The sequence below is a fragment of the Bufo bufo genome, chromosome 4 (assembly GCF_905171765.1).
Source record: "Bufo bufo chromosome 4, aBufBuf1.1, whole genome shotgun sequence".
NCBI lineage: Eukaryota > Metazoa > Chordata > Amphibia > Anura > Bufonidae > Bufo > Bufo bufo.
In genome coordinates this window covers 214,557,273-214,578,444 of record NC_053392.1, presented here as the reverse complement: position 1 = coordinate 214,578,444, position 21,172 = coordinate 214,557,273, and the positions used below count along the sequence as shown (strand labels likewise).

At 42.1% G+C, this 21,172-nt stretch overlaps 1 protein-coding gene across 1 annotated transcript; it reads left to right on the top strand.

The window, feature by feature from the left end:
• Positions 1–222: 222 nt before the first annotated feature.
• LOC120999114 (zinc finger MYM-type protein 1-like) lies at positions 223–15,623 on the top strand. Its single transcript, XM_040429985.1, has 4 exons — positions 223–260; positions 1,342–1,556; positions 7,097–7,209; positions 14,907–15,623. The coding sequence occupies exons 1-4, from the start codon at positions 223–225 to the stop codon at positions 15,621–15,623; spliced, it is 1,083 nt and encodes a 360-aa protein (XP_040285919.1).
• The last annotated feature ends 5,549 nt before the right edge of the window (positions 15,624–21,172 follow it).

Below are 21,172 nucleotides of genomic sequence, written 5' to 3'. Positions count from 1 at the left end.
AGAACCGCAAACAAATGCTGCACTACCCAAATGCACTATATAGAAAGTACCTTATTTTTTGCGTTGATTAGTACCAGTGGACCGGGAAGCAGTGAAAGTGCTATACTCACCTCTTCCTGGTCCTCGGCGCTCTGCTGTGAAGTCTGCACACATGTGAGGGTGCGTTGTGACCTCACACTGTGTGCGCCACACACAGCAGACTGAAGAGGAGGATTACCGAGCATGGGCGGAAAGGAGCGGCGGTGTCCGAGGCAGGAAAGGTAATTGTTATGTTTTTTTTATTTCGGGGCTGATGGAGGCACTGGGGGCTGAAGAGAGGCATATAGGGCCTGAAAAGAGGCATATGGGGGACTAAAGAGAGGCATATGGGGGCTAAAGAGAGGCATATGGGGGCTAAAGAGAGGCATATGGGGCTAAAGAGAGGCATATGGGGGCTTATGAGAGGTCTTATTGGGGGTCATTCACATTGGGGTCTGAGCTGAGGTCTGATTGGGGGTCTGATCTGAGGTCTTATTGAGGTCTGATTAACATTGGGGGTCTGATTGGTGGACTGACCTGAGGTGTAATGAAAACAAATTTTTTCTTATTGTCTCCCTCTAAAACGGAGCGTCTTATAGGGCGAAAAATTCGGTATATTATTGGTATATCACACCCCTGCCTCAATCAGTTTTTTTGTGGGGCAACCACCTGATGGATGTGTCATGGGTCAAAGTTCTTCACAATGTAAAAGAATATGGCGCCGGCGGACATCGCCATATGTTCGCCCGTTCGGCAAACCGTGAACGAGCAAAGTTCGCTGCGAAACAGCCGCCGGGCAAAACGCATGACCATCTCTGCCTAGCACTGGTGTAACACCTATTTTAGCATGCGAGACCCAAATAATATATCCATTGAATTAGAGTCATCTGATTCTGTATTAGACATTCATACAGAAGATCCTGTGGAACATCCTCAAGCTTTGGATGCGCATGATGAAATGGTGCAATTTCCTAGTGATCTAGGAGTGTGGGGAGAAAAATTTTGGAGTACTTTGTTTTCAAGGGAAGTAAAGTTTGCCAATATGAAGATGCTGACTTTAAAAAAAACAGGTGTATTTTACAGTGATAGATATTATCGCTACTGTAAAAAATCATTCTGCTCATTAATCATTAACCCAAAAAACCAAAGAAATCTCAGAGAGAAGTTGGTTATGTTATTCTCCATGTAATGGAAAGTTATATTGCTTTGCTTGCAAACTGATAGCCAGTAGACGTGGCCCTTTCACTGTTGGCTTTAATGACTGGAAACATGCAGTGTGTCGGATCATCAGGCATGAGAGTACTGATATTGAGAAAAAAGAAGTGTTAGCGCTAGAGGTCAAAGCTGTGGGAGAATTGACAGTCAAATAATTTTACAGTTAGAAGTTGAAACGCTGTACTGGCGCAAGGTATTTAAGAGATGTCTAATTGTCATCCAGCACCTTGCTGAAAGAGGCCTTCTGCTGAGAGGCAAAGATGAAATTATTGGCTCCCCCCATAATGGAAATTATTTAGGGATATTAGAAGAGATGAGCAAATTTTTTAAAAATTCGATTTGCCGGTTCGCCAAATTTTTCGGGAAAAATTCGGTTTGATCTGAATATACTTGCGGTGAATTACGTTAAAAAACGGCTATTTCCTAGGTGCTAAGAGCCTTTATAGTGGTGTAGAACACTGCCTTGTAGTAACACGCAAAGGGAGTCTGTTTTGGTAGTGAAATAATAGTGTGAGTCTGTATGACATGCAGATGACAGGCTCGCTCTTAGAATAACTACACACTTCACTTATTAGGGCAGTCACTGGGCCAAAACTGACCAAATAACTCAAGTATGAACTCAACCTTACAGGTCGATGTTAGTGCCAAGAAGAAGCGCACTCCTTTTACACCGTCGCCAGCTGATTTCACATAGATGTCTACAGAACCAGTTCTATTAAACGCTTATACAAGTAGAGCCCCCCCCCCCACAGAGTGGAGAGGGTGTCAGCAGTAAGTTTGTGTTGACATCACTGATTATTTTGCCCTTCCTCTGATCCATCAGAACAATGACCTACAAAAAACGTATCCTGTCTGTGGAGCATACGCCTTCACTCGGTCAGCATTTGCTCAATAATCCATCAGTATTGCTACTGCCAAAAAAAACAGGACTGGATCTAAAACAGAGATGACACGTGAATGGAAACTTTGCATGTCTTCTGTATTTTGTACCCACTCCTGCTTTTGTCTACCAAATCATAAGCCAATTCTGATGCTGCAGGGCAGCAGTATGAGGAGGCCACCGAGTGGCACAATGACAGAGAGTGGAGGTGGCAGCAGTATGAGGAAGCGACCGAGTGGCACAATGGCAGAGTATGGTAGTGGTGGCAGCAGCAGTAGCAGCATCAATAGGCCACCGAGTGGCACAATGACAGAGTCTGGAGCTTTCAGCAGTATGAGGAGGCCACCGAGTGGCACAATGACAGAGTCTGGAGGTGGCGGCAGCATCAGTAGGAGGCCACAAAGTGGCTCAATGACCGAGTGTGGAGGTGGCAGCAGCATCAGGATACCACAGAGTGGCAAGGTGACATAGTGTGGAGGTGGCAGCAGCATGAGGTGGCCACAGAATGGCACGACGATGAGAGATTGCAGAGGTGGCAGCAGCATGAGAAGGCCACAGCATGGCCACTTCGTCTATTCATTTATAGGGAATATGGGACAGAACAGAAGGTTAAAATTTCTCAACTTTATAAAGTGTCACTTAAAACACGATTTAATAATACACGTTCTCTGGCACAAAAGTATTGGCAAATTGATTGTCTGTGAATTTCCCTCGAAGATTGGGATAATATATTGGCGAATTTAAGTTTACTTTCTGTGAGGTTTCGCTCTGGTAGATAGGGTAAGCGGGCGCAGTAAAGTGGCAAAATACAAGTTCTTAACTCAAAACATCAGTGTTTATTCACACTTGAGGCAATTGCACAAAACAGCTTTGCAGTCTTGGTGTTAATTCACACACAATGGAAAGTTCATATAACACAAGTCACCTTGCTGGCAGTTCTGCCTCCAGTAGTCCACAGCAGGCTTTAGGGGGCCTGTTTCCCCAGCGTGCGGCTCTCAGCCCTCCAGCATGGCACAAAGCCTCAGATCCCAAAAACAGAGACATCTCTACTGAGCCCAGCGGTCTATTTAAGGACAGCCAGGGGCTGCCAAAACCCGGACAGGCACTTAAACTCTGGTCCGGTATTTGACCTCACCTGACTGGAAACCAGCCCATTTTTTATAGGCAAGACGTGGCACTCTTATCTATTATGGACTGTGGTGCTTGTTGTGCTGGCTTCCCAGCCAGAATCATACATTGAAGAGATAAACAACAGCACTCAGTAAAGAACTTTTGTTCTGGTTATTTATTTTATGGCAATTTCACCAAATTGTGACGTTTCGGTCGTAGGACCTTTATCAAACACAAGTTGCCGTTGAGAAAATGTGTGAAAAGTAGATTGAGCTGATGGTATATCCACACCCATATAAACGCATATATGGGTGTGGATACACCATCAGCTCAATCTACTTTTCACACATTTTGTGAAACGTCACAATTTGGTGAAGTTGCCATAAAATAAATAACCAGAACAAAAGTTCTTTACTGAGTGCTGTTGTTTATCTCTTCAATGGAAACCAGCCCAGCCACACATGCTGAGAGGAAAATACCTGCCTTGCCAGACACAACCCCTCACTGTGTCACATTTCTTATAATTTTAATCAAGTTTTGGTTCATTTTAATATTCAATACATTTAATAATAAAAATTAAGTGTTGCCTAAGACAAGAGAGAATCCGTCAGTCTTTAGTTTATTCGACGACGTGGTTACGATGGAGAAAGCATTCCAAAAAACAATTTCTCTCCACCTGGAGACGAATCCTGTCAAGATTGATGCAAGTGCGGTATCGGCTGCTCATCGACCCAGATCCAGACACTTGGCAGTGTTGACTGGTTTTTATGCCTGGCAAAACCCGGCCTGGAACATGGGGAGTAGTCACCCACCCAGCACTTTGACTACTCCCAGTAAGAGCAGTCGCGGATCAGCTATGACAGCCATGCTAAATCTCAAGGTTTCAATTAGCAATAGCTGCTGCTGACACATAAAATACCACATAAGTAATACCTTACTTCACCGAGCCCAGGAACCTCAGTGACACATACCTTCCCTCCACGATGATTCCAGGTACCTTCTTACACTACAAATAAGTGCACCAGTGTAGTGCGTATATTTTTTTCTTTCTGTACTGAAAAAGGCACTAAACGCTTTCAACACATATAACTGCAGAAGTGAACTGAGAAAATATTTTTCTTTTTGTACTGAAATAGGCCACTAAACGCTTTTAGCAGAAATAAATGCACCAGTGAAGTGCGTATATATTTTTCTTTCTGTACTGAAATAGGCCACGAAACGCTTTTGCCACAAATAAGTGCACCCGTGAAGTGCGTATATTTTTTCTTTCTGTACTGAAGTAGGCCAGTAAATGCTTTTGCCACAAATAACTGCACCAGTGAAGTGCGTATATATTTTCTTTCTGTACTGAAATAGGCCACTAAACCGTTTCAACACATATAACTGCAGAAACGAACTGATAATATATTTTTTTCTTTCTGTACTGAAATAGGCCACTGAACGCTTTCAAGACATAACAGCTGCTGACGTGAACTGAGAATATATTTTTCTTTTTGTACTGAAATAGGCCACTAAACTCTTTGTAGTAGAAAAGTTACAGCCAGCTCACCTTCCGATCCTGTATGACGGTGCACGGGGCGGACTCAAGCCAGTCCTCAGAAGTAATGCACAAGGTAGAAGAAAGCTCCAGCACCAGAATGGATGTAGTGAAAATCCTGATCTTTATTTGTCACCAAAATAGGGGTGCATACAGCAAACAATGACACTGGGTCCCACTTTATCCCCAAGATCTACGCGTTTCGAACGATGTTGTTCTTAGTCATGATCTCGAGAGATCATGACTAAGAACAACATTGTTCGAAACGTGTAGATCTTGGGGATAAAGTGGGACCCAGTGTCATTGTTTGCTGTATGCACCCCTATTTTGGTGATGAATAAAGATCGGGATTTTCACTACATCCATTCTGGTGCTGGAGCTTTCTTCTACCTTGTGCATCACTAAACTCTTTCAAGACATATAACCGTCACCGACGTGAACTGAGAATATATTTTTCTTTTTGTACAGAAAAAGGCCACTAAACGCTTTCAACACAAATAACCGCCGAAGTAAACTGAGAATATATTTTTCTTTTTGTACTGAAATACAAAATAACACATATAACCGCTGTACTGACTGACTGCTACCACCGCTACTTCTGTGAACCCCTGCACCACTATATCCCAGGCAGGTAGGCTGCTGCAAAGCAGGTGGTCTACCACAGGCATGTTTGGCTCCTGACCTCCCACTGCTGCCACTCTGCTGACTCCCAGCCATGCTTTTAACACATATAACCCCCGACGTGAACTGAGAATATATTTTTCTTTTTGTACTGAAATAGGCCACTAAACCCTTTCAACACATATAACTGCAGAAGTGAACTGAGAATATATTTTTCTTTTTGTACTGAAATAGGCCACTAAACGCTTTCAACACATATAACCGCCGCCGAAGTGAACTGAGAATATATTTTTCTTTTTGTACTGAAATAGACCAGTAAACGCTTTCAAGACATATAACCGCCGCCGAAGTGAACTGAGAATATATTTTTCTTTTTGTACTGAAATAGGCCAGTAAACGCTTTAAAGACATATAACCGCCGCCGAAGTGAACTGAAAATATAATTTTCTTTTTGTACTGAAATAGGCCAGTAAACGCTTTCAACACAAATAACTGCCGAAGTGAACTGAGAATATATTTTTATTTTTGTACTGAAATGCAAAATAACACATATAACCGCTGCACTGACTGACTGCTACCGCCACTACTTCTGTGAACCCCTGCACCACTAATTCCCGGGTAGGTAGGCTGCTGCGAAGCAGGTGGTCTACCCCGGGCAAGTTTGGTTTCTGACCTCCCACTGCTGCCACCCTGCTAACTCACAGCCACGCTTTCAACACATATAACCGTCGATGTGAACTGAGAATATATTTTTCTTTTTGTACTGAAATAGGCCACTAAACCCTTTTGCCACAAATAACTGCACCAGTGAAGTGCATATATTTTTTTCTTTCTATAATGAAATAGGCCACTAAACGCTTTTGCCACAAATAAGTGCACCAGTGAAGTGCATATATTTTTTTCTTTCTGTACTGAAAAAGGCCACTAAACACTTTTGCCACAAATAAGTGCACCAGTGAAGTGCGTATATTTTTTCTTTCTGTACTGAAATAGGCCACTAAATGCTTTTGCCACAAATAAGTGCACCAGTGAAGTGTGTATATTTTTTTCTTTCTGTACACTTTCAACACATAACTGCAGAAGTTAACTGCGTATATATTTTTCTTGTTTGAAAAGATATAAGCCACTAAAGGCTTTTCAACATAGCACTTGATTCCCAAGAACAAATTGTTGGAATAATAGAGCTGTATAATGGCTATTTAGATCCCCAAATAATCTTTACCTGCACTTGTAAATTGCTTTTCTAGCACTGTCCCTAGCGCCTTCTGACGTCTCTCCCTGCACTAAGATGCTGTGAAATGATTCCTCCATATCCTTTCCCTGCACTTATAAATAGTTTTTTCAGTTTTTTTTTCACAATTATGTTTTTCCAATTGCTGTCCCTAGCGCCTTCTCTCATTTGTCCCTGCACTCTGAACGCTGGAAAATGTCTGACTCTAAGATGGCCGCCATATTTATAGGACTGTGACATCACAGGGATGGCTGTCTGATGATTGGCTGCATGCATGGCAATATGGGTCAGCCCGCCTTCCCAGAGTTCCTTGCCCCATGTCCTCACATGTGTAGCCACAATTGTAAGTGCCATTTTAGGAAAAATTGCGATTCATTACCACAAAGCACAAGGAAATTTGCATTAGTTGAGAATCGAATTTTTTCCTCAAATTCAGGTTGAATTCCACTTCGTTCGATTCGCTCATCTCTAGTTATGGGACATGTTGATGCATTTCTTGAAGAGCACATCAAGCATTATGCTAACAAAATAAAAGGCCACACATCTTATCTTTCCTCCACTGTCTGTGAAGAACTTATACAAATTTTGGGGTCCAAAGTTCTTTTTTTTTTTTTTTTTTTTTTTTTTTTTTTTTTTTTTTTTTTTTTTTTCTTTCACTTCAGACTTCAACCTCCTAGGGTGTACACTTATACGCTCATGTTCCGTTTACCAGCCCATTAGCGTCTCTAAGCAGGTTTCGCATCATTAGTGTAGTTATTTTTTCTTACTTTATTTTTCTCTTACCCCAATATGTGAAAATCTTTTATTATTATATCTTTTTTTTTTTTTTTTTTTTTTTTTTTTTTTTTTTTTTTTTTTTTTTTTTGGGGTTTAAGGTATTACTCCTTCCTTTTTTTTTTTTTTTTGTTAGTGATCTCAGGTAGGATGATTCTTCACTTCCTTTACCTTATCCCCATTCCTCCCTCCCCCCCCCCATCACCCCCCCCTCCCCCCTATCTCACCAAAAAACAATCCAGAATACTTTCTCCTGATGCCTACTTCTCTGTTTCGCTTTATCTTTAGGTCTCAGCCCTTAATTTTTCGGCATAACTCCAGGATCTCTTAAACATCCTCCAGTTTTCCCACTTTTTATCTTGGACTATATCATTGCCTTCCACTCCTACTCTCAATTCTTCCATTCTGTAAGTTTCTTCCACGGAGTCTATCCACTCCCAAATGTGGGGGCAGTCTACTTCCTGCCAATTTCTCGGTATTATTCTTTTGGCAGCATTTAATAGATGTGGGACCAGGGTTTTTTTATATTTTTTGATTTTTTCCCCACCCCCATGAAACAATACTACCCACGGGTCTAGCTTAATTTTTTCTTTTATGATCTCTTCTATGCATCCCAATATTTTTTTCCAGAATTCTTCCACCTTAGGGCATTTCCACCACAGGTGTGCCATAGTTCCTAGGGATCCGCATCCCCTCCAACACTCTCCCGTTTGTCCTTCTTTGAATTTAGATAGTTTATCTGGGGTCATGTACCATCCAGTCATACATTTATAGCTCATCTCAGCTGTACGGCTGTCTACTGCCGATGAATGGACCAGTGTCAGCATTTTTTCTATTGTGATCCTATCTCGCTTTGATCCAAGTTCCCTCTCCCATTTTTTAACAAAAGGAGGGATCATCCGCTCGTCCACCTTTAACAGGATCTTATATAATTTTGAGATCGTTCCCTTAACCTTTTCCGATCTGCATAATTTTTCTAGATCGGTTAGCTGCTCCCCTGACCTCAGTGGATGCGGCAGTCTTTGTATAAAGTGGGCTAGCTGATGGTATCTCCATTCGTCAATTTCCAAAAAACAATTTTTCCCCTTTAATTCTTGTAGTGTTATAATGTGCCCATCTTTTATTACCTCCCTTAATTGAGTGGTGTCATTTTTTATCCAATTTCCACCAATCTGTGTTTTGCCCGGTGCAAAATAATCATTATTTTTTAGTGCCAGTAATGGTGAGTTAAATTCCTTTTCTATTTTTTTATATTTAATACCCCAAATTTTTAGTGCATTTTTAGTTATCTCGTGAGAATTCTTATCTAGTATCCTATATTGAGGTGGGTTCCATATAATCTTGTCCAAGCTGGCTTTTGCCATTTCGTTTTCGATATTAACCCATCTTTTTTCCTTACTGGCCCTAGCCCATTCCACCACCCTCGACAGAACCACTGCCTCATAGTATGTTTTAATGTCTGGTACTGCTAGTCCCCCCTTACTTTTGGGTTGTCTTAGGATTTGGAGAGATACTCTATGTTTCTTATTTCTCCATATGAAGTTCATAATCTGTTTTTTAAGAGCTGAGAATAGTGTTCCGGGTAAACTTATGGGTATCATCTGGAACTTATATGTAATCTTTGGTAGGATTACCATTTTGCAAAAGTTTATTCGTCCTATCCAGGATATTGGTCTATTTTTTATCCTCCCAATTTCCTCCCTAATTTCATTTAGCAAAGGAATATAATTTTTCTCATACATTTTTTTTATTGATGGGATAAGGAGAATACCAAGGTACTTAAGTGCTTTTACCCAGGAGAAGCAGTATTTCTGTTTCAAATCCCTTTCCTCTCGTCCGTTGACGTTGATACTCAGGATCTCAGTTTTAGCTACATTAATTTTAAAATTTGATAATTCTCCATATGACGTGCATAAGTCTAATAATTTTGGAATTGATGTTTTAGGGTCTGACAAATAGAAGAGGACGTCATCAGCAAATGCTGAGAGTTTATGTTCGTCCTCCCCTATTTTGACTCCTCTTATGTCGGGGCACTTACGTATCCTGGCCAATAATGGCTCCAGGGAGAGCACAAACAGGAGTGAAGACAGGGGGCATCCCTGTCTAGTTCCGTTTTTCATTAGCAATTCTTGGGATAGGCTTCCATTTATTTTTATTTTTGCCCTTGGTTCCTGATACAAGGTTGTTATCCACTTCCTCATCCTTTGGCCAAACCCCATTTCATCCAGGGTACGCAGCATGAATCCCCAGTCTACTCTGTCAAATGCCTTCTCCGCATCTATCGACAAGAGCAGACTGGGGATTCCAGTTATTTTCATTTTTTGCATTATTAATACCGCTCTGACTCCATTATCCCTCCCCTCTCTTCCCTGGATGAATCCCGTCTGGTCTGGGTGTACCAACTTTACCATTTCCTGTTTTACTCTCTCGGCCAAGACCTTTGCAAATAGTTTTACATCTGTATTTAACAAAGATATTGGTCGATACCCTGAGCAGTCCCCTTTATCCTTCCCCTCCTTGGGGATAACTGTTATGCTAGCCTCTAAGGCCTCCCGGCTAAAAAAGAAATCTTCACCCAGCCCATTAAAATATTGGCACAATTTTGGTAGGAGGATCTCCTTACACTTTTTATAATACAGGTTGGTGAAACCGTCGGGTCCCGGACTTTTACCTGATGCTGTACTCGCTAATGCAGAATTAATCTCTTTTTCCGATATTGGTCTATCCATTATCTCCGATTCGCTTCTATTTATTTTTGGCAGTCCTGCTTCCCTTAGGAAATTTACCGTTTTCTTTATTTTTTCTCCCTCCTGTCCTTTCCTTTGTTCCACCGCATACAGTCTCTCATAATATAGCCTAAAGGTCTCCGCGATTTCCTTTGTTGTATGTAAAATCTCTCCTTTTTCGTTTTTGATTTTATCTATGTAGTTTTTTGATTTCTTTTTCTGCACCATTCTTGCTAGATGTTTATTGGTTTTATTCCCCCACCTATATCTTTCCCTTGCGATTAAATTAAATTCCTTTCGGGTTTCTTGATTCATAATATCTTTCAGTTCATTACGTTTATTAACCAGTTTTAAATATAGATCCCGTTGTTTCTCTATCTTTTTATGTTCTTGTTCTAAGAGGAAAATTTCTTCTATTAATTCTTCTTTTTTCCTATTTTTTTCTTTTATTTTCCTTGCCCCTTCCGAGATCAAAGTTCCTCTTATCACTGCCTTATGGGCGTCCCACACTGTTGCCACCGATACTTCCTTCGTCTCGTTTAACTTAAAATACTCTTCCAACTCTTTTTTTACTCTTATTAAACTGGTTTCCTCTATCAGCAGATGTTCGTCTAGCCTCCAATTTTGTTTAGGCTTCGGATTTCCTGATATATCTATTATAATACTAACCGGTGCATGGTCCGAAATCGTCGTGGTTTCTATTTTTGCTTCCACCACGATATCTAGGGTTCTGTGATCTACCAATATGTGGTCGATCCTAGAATAGGTCCCATGCACCGGGGAGTAGAAAGTGTAGTCTCGTTTGTCCGGGTTAAGGACTCTCCAAGCGTCTATCAGTTGACTCCTAAATAAGGCGTCCCTAAGCTTTCTTAACTGTACGCCCCGCACGCTCGACGTCTGGGATGTCCTATCTATTTTTGGGTCCATACTTAGGTTGAAATCTCCTCCTATGATTACACTTCCCCTCCTGAAGTCTATCAATTTCCCTAGTATCCCCAAGAGAAATTTTGTCGGTGAGTCATTTGGGGCATAGACATTTACCAGAGTACATTCTAATCCTTCCAATTTTCCTCTAAGGAAAAGGAATCTCCCCTCTGGATCTGTCAGTCTATCGGTTAGTTCGAACCGTACCCTTTTTGAGATCCCGATTGCTATCCCTCTTGCTCTTTTGGATATTGAATCCCCGTAGTACCAAATGGGGAACTCTGGGGCATATAGTCTAATATTTGATCCTAGGGTAATATGGGTTTCCTGTAAAAAGGATATATCTGCTTTATATCCCTTCAATTCCTTGAGGACCTTATGCCTCTTGGTCAGGCTATTGAGACCTTTCACATTATAAGATATACATTTGATTTGTGGCATCTTTTAATCTTCCCCTTCTTTCTGGTTATTTTGGTGAGATAGGTCCCTCCCCCCCCTTCCCTCCCTCTCCTCCCATGCCCCTCCACCCTCCCTCCTCCCCCCCATCTCCTCCAATCCCCTCCCCACTCCCCCCCCCCTCCCCCTCCCTCCCCATTCGGCCAGTTTTTGGCCTCTGGGCCATCCTCCATGTCTGGCCCAGTTTCCTCTAGGTGGGGTCCTGGGGTTGCCTCTCCTCCGCTCCACTCATTGTGCGGGGGGGAGGGGGGATAGGTAGATCCCCCAACGCACCCAACACCACCAACAAGGGTCAAGACAGTAAAAAACCGGATCCTCCCAGAAAGGAAAAAGAAAGGACTAAATCATCATAACCTGACTCATCTATATTTCTTTCCCTTTCCTTCCCTTTCCTCCTTCCCCTCTCCCCTTCTCCCTACTCCCTTATCTCCTACTCCTCTATTCCCATCCTGGTAGGTCGGGTATCTGAATATCTAGTTTTTTACAGAATTCTTCTAAATCTTCCGGAAATCTCAGTGTTGTCGATCTTCCGTCTTTTGTGCCAATCAGGCATGCCGGATGTCCCCAAGTATATTTAATATTTGAGTCTATCATCTGCTTTAGAAGTGGCTTCAGTACTCGTCTCCTTGCCAGGGTCTCGGCGGATAGGTCAGAGAATATCTGTAACTCTCTCCCATCAAGCACTATCGGGGATTGACCTCGCAGTTTCTTCCACACTATTTCTTTATCCTCATAGAGTCGGAATCTAATTATCACATCTCTTGTTCGCTCTGAGTTCACTCTTTGTGGATTCCCCACTCTATGAACCCTTTCTATCCTTATGGGTTCTTCTATTGGTTTTTCCAAGAAGGGATTGAATATCATCTGCATTTTTTTCCTGAGATCTTCTCCCCTTTCCTCTGGGATCGATCTTATCCTTAGATTTTGTCTGCGGTTTCTATTTTCCTGATCTTCTATTTTATAGAGGATAAGTCTCTGTTGTCGTTGTGTCTGGTCTATTTGATGCTTTAACCCTTTTACTTCTTGTTCGGTCGTCTCTATTCGTCCTTCTATTGTTTCAATTCTGGACATGAAATGTCCCAAGTCTGTACGCAGATTCCGTATTTCCCCTTTGATTTCCTCCTTAATCGCCATTTCCATCCTTTGTAGCATCTCTACAATTTCTCCGTTATGGGGGGGCTGTGCATCTGATCGGTGTCCCTTATTCCCATTGCTCTCCGATCTATGCTCTATATTACCTTCTTCTCTTGACTCTATTGATGTTTCGCTGATGTTTTCCCCCTGGGGTTTTTTATTTACAGACTTTTGGTCTTTATTAGATTGCTGTTGCTTTGTCCCTCCCGGGGCTCCTTGTGTTTGCGGACTTACCCCTTTAGTCATGAAAGATCTTATAGAGCTTGTTGTTGATGTATTACTCGGGGTTGTCGGGGGTCCCCCCCTTGTAGACCTACTCGTCATTCTGCTCATATTTTCCCTTTTTCTAATTCTTTTCCCCAGCTTGACCTTCGACTGCCTCCCCCGGTTTCCTCTTTACTCTCTACCTAGCCCCCCCTATCTTCCAAAAGGCAAGGGGGGAAGTACTCGGTGGGGTGTCTGTTCCCTTTTTTTTTTTTTTTGTGAGTTCCCTAGTTTTCCAATTTTTTCAGAGCCTCCCTTGTCATGTGGATACTCTAAGTAATGGTACCCCACAAGTCCGGCATATATACGTTCCCCTCCGTTCTAGGGGGAATAGTCCCAGATGCCTTTGTTTATGTATTTGTCTTCCTGGCCCTAGAAATCCTGGGCGAGTTCTCGAAGGATTTAGGATCTTAGGATCTTATCATATATTTCTCACACTGATAGAAAATCCCTTTGTAGACCCTGTGGTATATGAGCATTATATCCGGGCGGGATGGGGGTGTCTTCTCCTCTGATTCCTTCAGAAGATTTCCTCCGCTTTATAAGGGTCCTCTCTACTAACCTTCCTCCTCTTGGAAAATTAGCGATTTAGGTTGAGGACTAGTACAGTCTCCCTAGAGCGGCTTTTACAGTACCCCTTTATATGAGTCAATCACTCTTGCTATGGCAGCAGGTTATTACTTTATGCTTATCATTGGATTAGAGGGTATTTTGTGCGTTATTTACGTTCCCCAATACATTGGCAGCAGTCATGTGACCTCCTTATTTTTTTTTTTATTTTTTTTTTTTTCCTTCTCCTTCCTTTTCCAACTTTGCTGCTGTGTCCCTCTTCTGATTTTTCCAGCAAATTTCCCCCGTTTTTTAGGGGTCTCCTCTCATACCTTCCACGGGGTCCCTTCCTAAGAGAATCAGGAGAGAGAGCTTATATGGTCTATTCTAATTCAGACCTCCTACCACTCGGTCCACTCTCCTCCTCACCCCTCTATTTGCCGGTTCTTTTAGCCGCTGTCGGCCCCGGCCCAACCAGGCCTAGTATGGTACTTCCTAGGGTGGGGGGGGATGTCTGTGGTGTTTCCTTATTTTATCCAAGAAATTATTATTTTTCTTTTTTTTTTTTTTTTTTTTTTTTTTTTTTCTTTCTTCTTCCCTCCCCCTTTGGGTCACTTATCTATACGGTGTGAGATGCTTCTATATTCAAGTAAAACATGTCTCTGCGTTTAAGCTTAAGGGTTAGTCTAGTCCCCTTAGACCGGCTTTAACGATACCCCTTATTTAGATCAATCACTCGTTGTCACGGCGCCAGGATATTACTTTATGCTTATCGTTGAATCAGTAGGTATTTTGTGTATTATTCACTTTCCCAGTGTCATTAGTAACAATCATGTAACATCACAGGGTTTTTTTTTTTTTTTTTTTTTTTTTCCCCTTCTCTTTCCTCCAGATCTCTACCGCATTAACCCTTTCTTCATAGTTGATCCTTTCCCCTTAGGGGCCCTTAAAAGTCCTCAATCTTACCTCTCCTTCCTCCTCCCAATGCTCAGTAGGGTAGACCGAGAGAGGACACAAATAATACAAATAATACACACATAAAAGGAGAATCCGACCTTGACTCCGGTGGTGGCGGGAGGGCCTTGCTGTTTTTACCACATTCCTTAGGATACAGACCGCCGGCAGCACTCTCTCCGTCTCTCACCTGCTGTATTCCTCTGCACTGACCTGCTTCCTGGCATCTTTGACTTGACGTCGTTTGTGCTGTTTGAGCTCGTTCGGTCCGTGCAAGGAGCCGTCCCCCTCTACGCCGCTGTTGTACCTGGGCAGCTGATTGCAAACGCCGCGATCGATGTGCGGCGTGCGGCGTGCGGCTAACAGACGGGGAGCTGCCAGCCCCTCTCCCTCATTGGATGCGGTCCGTCCTCATCCCCCCTCAGGCTCCCAGCGCTTCAACCTCCCCACCTACGAGCGCGCGTCCTCACGTGCACGTGCACGTACGCGCCATCCTGGTGGGTGCCACGATAGGGGGGGTCCAAAGTTCTGTGTAAAATTATGGATGAGTTGAAGAAAGTTAAGTTTTATTCCATATCTGTAGATTCTACATTTGATATCCCACACTCTGACCAGTTAACCTTCATTGTACGATATGTGTTACTAACAGGCTCTGTTGAAAGGTTTTTAACATTTTTACCAGTATTTGGTCACTCTGGCAAAAAAATAGCTCAGCTAATATTGGATTTCCTACATAAGCATAGAATTGATATCAAAGATTATCGGGGTCAATCTTATGATAACGCTGCCAACATGAGTGGCAAGTACAATGGTGTCCAAACTATAAGGGAGCGATGCTGTTACGCATCATTCATTTCATGTGCTGAACACTCTCTTAATCTAGTGGGTAAAAACAGTCCAGAATGCAACCAAGTTGTCTACACATTTTTTAACAATCTTGAACAACTTTATGTTTTTTTTTCTTCATCATCTCCAAGATGGAGACAGCTTGTGAAAAAACAGAAAGCTTTAGGTTTACCAGTTGTTAAGCATCTTTCTGGTACCAGATGGTCTGCACGATATAATGCTGGATCAGCACTTTACAAGGGTTATGAGTCTATATGTGGTCTGTTAGAGTGCATGTCCTCTGACACTGACTATTCTTTATGTAAAAATGAAGCCTGCTCTTTGCTGGACAAGTTTTCTGAACTTGATTCTACTATTCTTTTAGTTTTTTGGAACACCATTTAAGAAAGGTTTCACAATACAAACCTTTCGCTGCAAGAAGCTGGCTTGAATTTAAACACTGTAGTTGCTTTACTGCAATCTCTTTCAAGTTTTGTACACAGCCAAAGAGAAAATTTTGACCATTTTGAACAGAAAGCAATGACATTATGTGGCCACAGCGATTATAATGCTGCTCTAAAGCATTTTCGGACAGGTAATCCACGCTATGATGAAGGGCAAGGAGAAAGCACTGTACTGACACCCAGGGAGAAATTCAAATTTTATGTTTTTACCATTGTCATTGATCACTTATATAGTGGTTTACAGCAAAGACTGGAAGCTGCACCAAGTTTGGATTTTTATCCAACCTGTCTACACTTGCCACTTCTAAAATTCGGGAAGCTGCTGCAAACCTTGTTCAGTCATATCCAGATGACCTAATGCCAGATGTGACTGAAACGGATTTGATTCAATTTTCAAGTTTTCTCTCTACTTCAAAGTCACAAACAATTACATCCTGTGAAAATTATTAGAACTACATATGTTCTTATTTCTTAATCAAAATGGCCTCATGCAAACCTTTTTCAACACTGAGATAATTCTGAGAATATATTTATGTATGATGGTTTCAAACTGCACAGGTGAGAGATCTTTCTCAAAATTAAAACTGATAAAAAATTAGCTAAGGAGTCAAATGGGACAAGAAAGACTCAATAATCTCTCTTTAATGAGCATTGAACATGAGCTATTAAGAAGTTTAGACCTATCAGAAATCATCAATGATTTTAACTACCGAAAGTCTCGAAGGAAAATTCTTTAAGAAGTTTAAGATGTTAACTTCCTTTTACACAGACCAATCATTAGGCCTAGTTGATATTTTAGTCTTTTGGTCTGTGATTTCTATTGGTAATTGTGAGCCAAAACCAGGTGTGACTCACAAAATAGGTGCAAATATTGAAATTGTACCTTATCTTTGTGTAGGCCTCACTTATGGTTTTGGCTCACATTCACTGATGGAAATCAATGACCAAATCACAGAACTGTGAACTAGGCCTAAGGCAAATTACCAGGGAAAACCTGGTTCCCAATAATTGCCTTGTAAAAAGCTGCCAGCAATAATCTGATAAACAATATTGTTCATTTGTTAATAGTGTTTTTCCAAAATTAAATATTTTTTTTCTAAAAGTCACGATTGAGTGATCACTCGTCCCCATATAGCAGAGGTGATTGCTTTATGTTAGAGGACCTCTCCCCACTCCTGACATGCCTGTTTTAATAGCTCCATGCATTCCCCATGTAATAACAATTGTGGAGCATCTATTCTTATGACTCTATGTTGTGCTATTCCTTTATTATTTCTACTAGAAGTTATGAATGAATTGCTAGCAGTTTGCAGTAAGGGTATAGAGAGGTGGAAACCAATTGGGGGTGTGTACCTGCACAGACTCACTGTATCCAATCAGTGCTGCTATTTTCAGACTGTGGGTACACGCCCCCAACTGATTACCTCCCCTCTGTACCCCTAGTGCAGCTGCTATTAATTCTTTAATACCTTCTAGTAGAAATAATAAAGGAATGGCACAACATAGAGCCATAAGAATAGATGCTCCAGAAATGTTATTACATGGGGAATGCATGAAGCTATTAAAACGGGCATGTCAGGCGTGGGAAGAGGTTCTCTTGAATGCACCTTCATCTCTGCTGATCAAGTAGTTATTGGGAACTTTTGGTTTTTTCTATGATTGCCTAAAACATCCTTCCCTATAAATGGAACTTTAGTGTAAACAAATGCAAGGCTTTGGTCTATTGAGAAATGTTTGCATGTGGACATACATTGCAACTTTCAGAGCTGCTAATGACTGTGAAGTGAACAACCGTATATTTCAGTTTTAATAACCAGTTAAAGAAGCACTCCGTACTCTTTTTTGGTCTATATAGTGCAGAATAATCCATTATAAAAAAAAGAACCTGCCACCAAGTAGTAAAGTTCAAATCTGCTGTATGTTATAGAGCAGAAGGATTGATATATAATATCAACAGATATGGAATAAAAATTTGGCTTTCTTCAACTCGTCCTCAACTGTAAACACTTAGTTGTCCCGAGCAACCAATCAGATCACACCTTTCATTTTTCAGATCTCCTTTAGGAAATGAAAGGTGGATTCTGATTGTTTGCTATAAATACCCCGAATGGGGCGGAGGCAGGGTCATTGATAAATAGAGCAAAGGGGCCCAAGTTTGGGAAACAGCCCCGGGCCTATCATGCACTTAATCCGCCCCTGATGGCTCCAAAGATCATCAAACCATCACACCAGCAGTGGTTGTTTGTCAATAGCAGGGCATGTAATGGGCACTGTGAAACCAAATTTTATTCTGCTTAGCACCTGGAAATGGTCTGGGCAGAGACAGGGGTGTGTAATAAAGGTGCCACCTATGTCTGGATGGTGGACAACTAAACTGTGGGAGTTTCGTATGCTTTTCAATGGATCCTCTCTACTAGTAATCTGTCTTGGCTGTCTGGAGCCTGTCTCCTACATCTCCAAACAGCTAGGTCAGCACAGTCAAGAAGGCTGGTAAATTCATCAAACTGATCATCCTGCTTTTCTCAATCCAGTCATGTGTTTCCCTCTGAAAGACTGTCAACTGGGCAAAATGTCTTCTAGTGCATCAGAGAGGCATGTCTAGCAGTCAGCAATCCCTTACCAAGAGGTATACTACTCAAAGTAGGTTGAGAGCCCTTTTTTACGGCAGCAGAGGAAGCAATTGTATGCTGTCTTGTGGCAAGACCCAGTGTCTAATCAGACAACTCCTTTAATTACCATATGTTTCTTCCTATAAGACACACTAGCCCATAAGACGCACTTAGGTTTTAGAGGAGGATAATAAGAAAAAAATATTTTTCATTAGACCTCAGGTCAGACCACCAATCAGACCTCCAATGTTAATAAGACCTCAGATTAGACCCCAATGTGAATGACCCCTAATCAGACCTCAGATAAGAGCCCCAAAAAAAATAGGACCCGCCCATTCAGACCTCAGATCAGTCCCCATGCCTCTTATCATCAGTTCACATGCCTCTCATTAGCCCCCATGCCTCTCATTAGCCCCCATGCCTCTCATCAGCCCCCCATGCCTTTCATCAGCCCCCCATAACTCTCATCAACCCCCATATGCCTCTCATCAGCACCCATGCCCCTCATCAGCCCCTATGCCTCTCAGCAGCCCCCATATGCTTCGCATCAGCCCCCATGCCTCATATCATATAAAATAAAAAAAGCACTTACCTCTCCTGCTCTGGACGCCGCCACTCCTCACTGCCAGCGATCTTCTTCCTCCTGCCATTGGCTGTGCTATGAACCGACGCATAGAGTGCCCTCACGCTGTGCGCAGCAACAGCACAGCCAACAAACGAAGGCCAGGAAGCAGTGAGTACAGAGCCTTCACTGCTTCCCAGTCCTCTGGTACTAATGAGTGCTTCCATTATGGAAGCACTCATTAGTATTCACTCCATAAAACGCAGGGACATTTTCCCCCACTTTGGGAGGGGAAGGGACAATGCATCTTATGGGGCGAAAAATACAGTATTTACATTTCTGCCTGAGACATAACTGCATGCTGAGTTTTGCAGCATTCTGACATTTCTATCTGGGTGCATTATTTATTTATTAATTTGCTAATCAGTGTATTTTGACACTATAAACCCCTTAATGACCAGGACATTTTTCTCATGACATATTGTACTTCATGTTAGTGGTAAATTTGAGTCAATATGTTTCACCTTTGTTTATAAAAAAAAATTACCGAAAATTTGGAAAAATTTATAATTTTTTAAATTTGAATTTCTCTGCTTTTAAGGCAGATAGTGATACCTTACAAAATAGTTATTACTTTACATTTCCCATATGTCTACTTTATGTTGGCATCATTTTGAAAATGTCATTTTATTTTTTTAGGATGTTATTGTAGAAGGCTTAGGCCTCTCTCACATGGGCGTCATATTTTTGGCCCAGATAAGAGGCGGGTGCGTTGCGGGAAAAAGGGCGATTTTTCCGCGCGAGTGCAAAACATTGTAATGCGTTTTGCACTCGCGTGAGAAAAATCGCGCATGTTTGGTACCCAAACCCGAACTTCTTCACAGAAGTTCGGGCTTGTGATCGGTGTTCTGTAGATTGTATTATTTTCCCTTATAACATGGTTATAAGGGAAAATAATAGCATTCTGAATACAGAATGCATAGTAAAATAGCGCTGGAGGGGTTAAAAAAATAAAAATAAAAATTTAACTCACCTTAATCCACTTGCTCGCGCAGCCCGACATCTCTTCTGTCTTCATCTTAGCTGTGTGCAGGAACAGGACCTGTGGTGACGTCACTCCGGTCATCACATGGTCCATCACATGATCCATCACCATGGTAAAAGATCATGTGATGACCAGAGTGACGTCACCACAGGTCCTGTTCCTGCACACAGCTAAGATGAAGACAGAAGAGATGCCGGGCTGCGCGAGCAAGTGGATTAAAGGGCTTCTGTCACCCCACTAAACTCATATTTTTTTTTTTTGTGTACTTATAATCCCTATCCTGCGATATATCTATACATTTTATAATATGCTACTTTAATAATATGCTAATTACCTGTCTACCAGCAAGTAGGGCGTCTACTTGCTGGTAGCAGCCGCAAAAAAACGCCCCATCCTCCTGTTGATTGACAGGGCCAGCCGCAATCTCCTCCTCAGACTGGCCCTGTCAGCATTTCGAAAATCGCGCGCCTGTGTTGATTCGGCGCAGGCGCTCTGAGATAAGGAGGCTCGCCTCTTCAGCACTCCCTCAGTGCGCCTGCGCCGATGACGTCTTCTCTTTCGGTGACGTCATCGGCGCAGGCGCACTGAGGGAGTGCTGAGGAGGCGAGCCTCCTTATCTCAGAGCGCATGCGCCGAATCAACACAGGCGACCGATTTTTGAAATGCTGACAGGGCCAGTCGGAGGAGGAGATCGCGGCTGGCCCTGTCAATCAACAGGAGGAGGGGGCGGTTTTTAGCGGCTGCTACCAGCAAGTAGACGCCCTACTTGCTGGTAGACTGGTAATTAGCATTTTATAAAAGTACGTTTTTTGACATATCTACTGAACGAAAATGATTAATAACATAATGTATAGATATATCGCAGGATAGGGATTATAAGTACACCAAAAAAAATAAATGAGTTTAGTGGGGTGACAGAAGCCCTTTAAGGTGAGTTAAATTATTATTATTTTTTTTTAACCCCTCCAGCGCTATTTTACTATGCATTCTGTATTCAGAATGCTATTATTTTCCCTTATAACCATGTTATAAGGGAAAATCATAATGATCGGGTCTCCATCCCGATCGTCTCCTAGCAACCGTGCGTGAAAATCGCACCGCATCCGCACTTGCTTGTGGATGCTTGCGATTTTCACGCAACCCCATTTATTTCTATGGGGCCTGCGTTACGTGAAAAACGCACAAAGAGGAGCATGCTGCGATTTTCACGCAACGCACAAGTGATGCGTGAAAATCACCGCTCGTGTGCACAGCCCCATAGAAATTAATGGGTC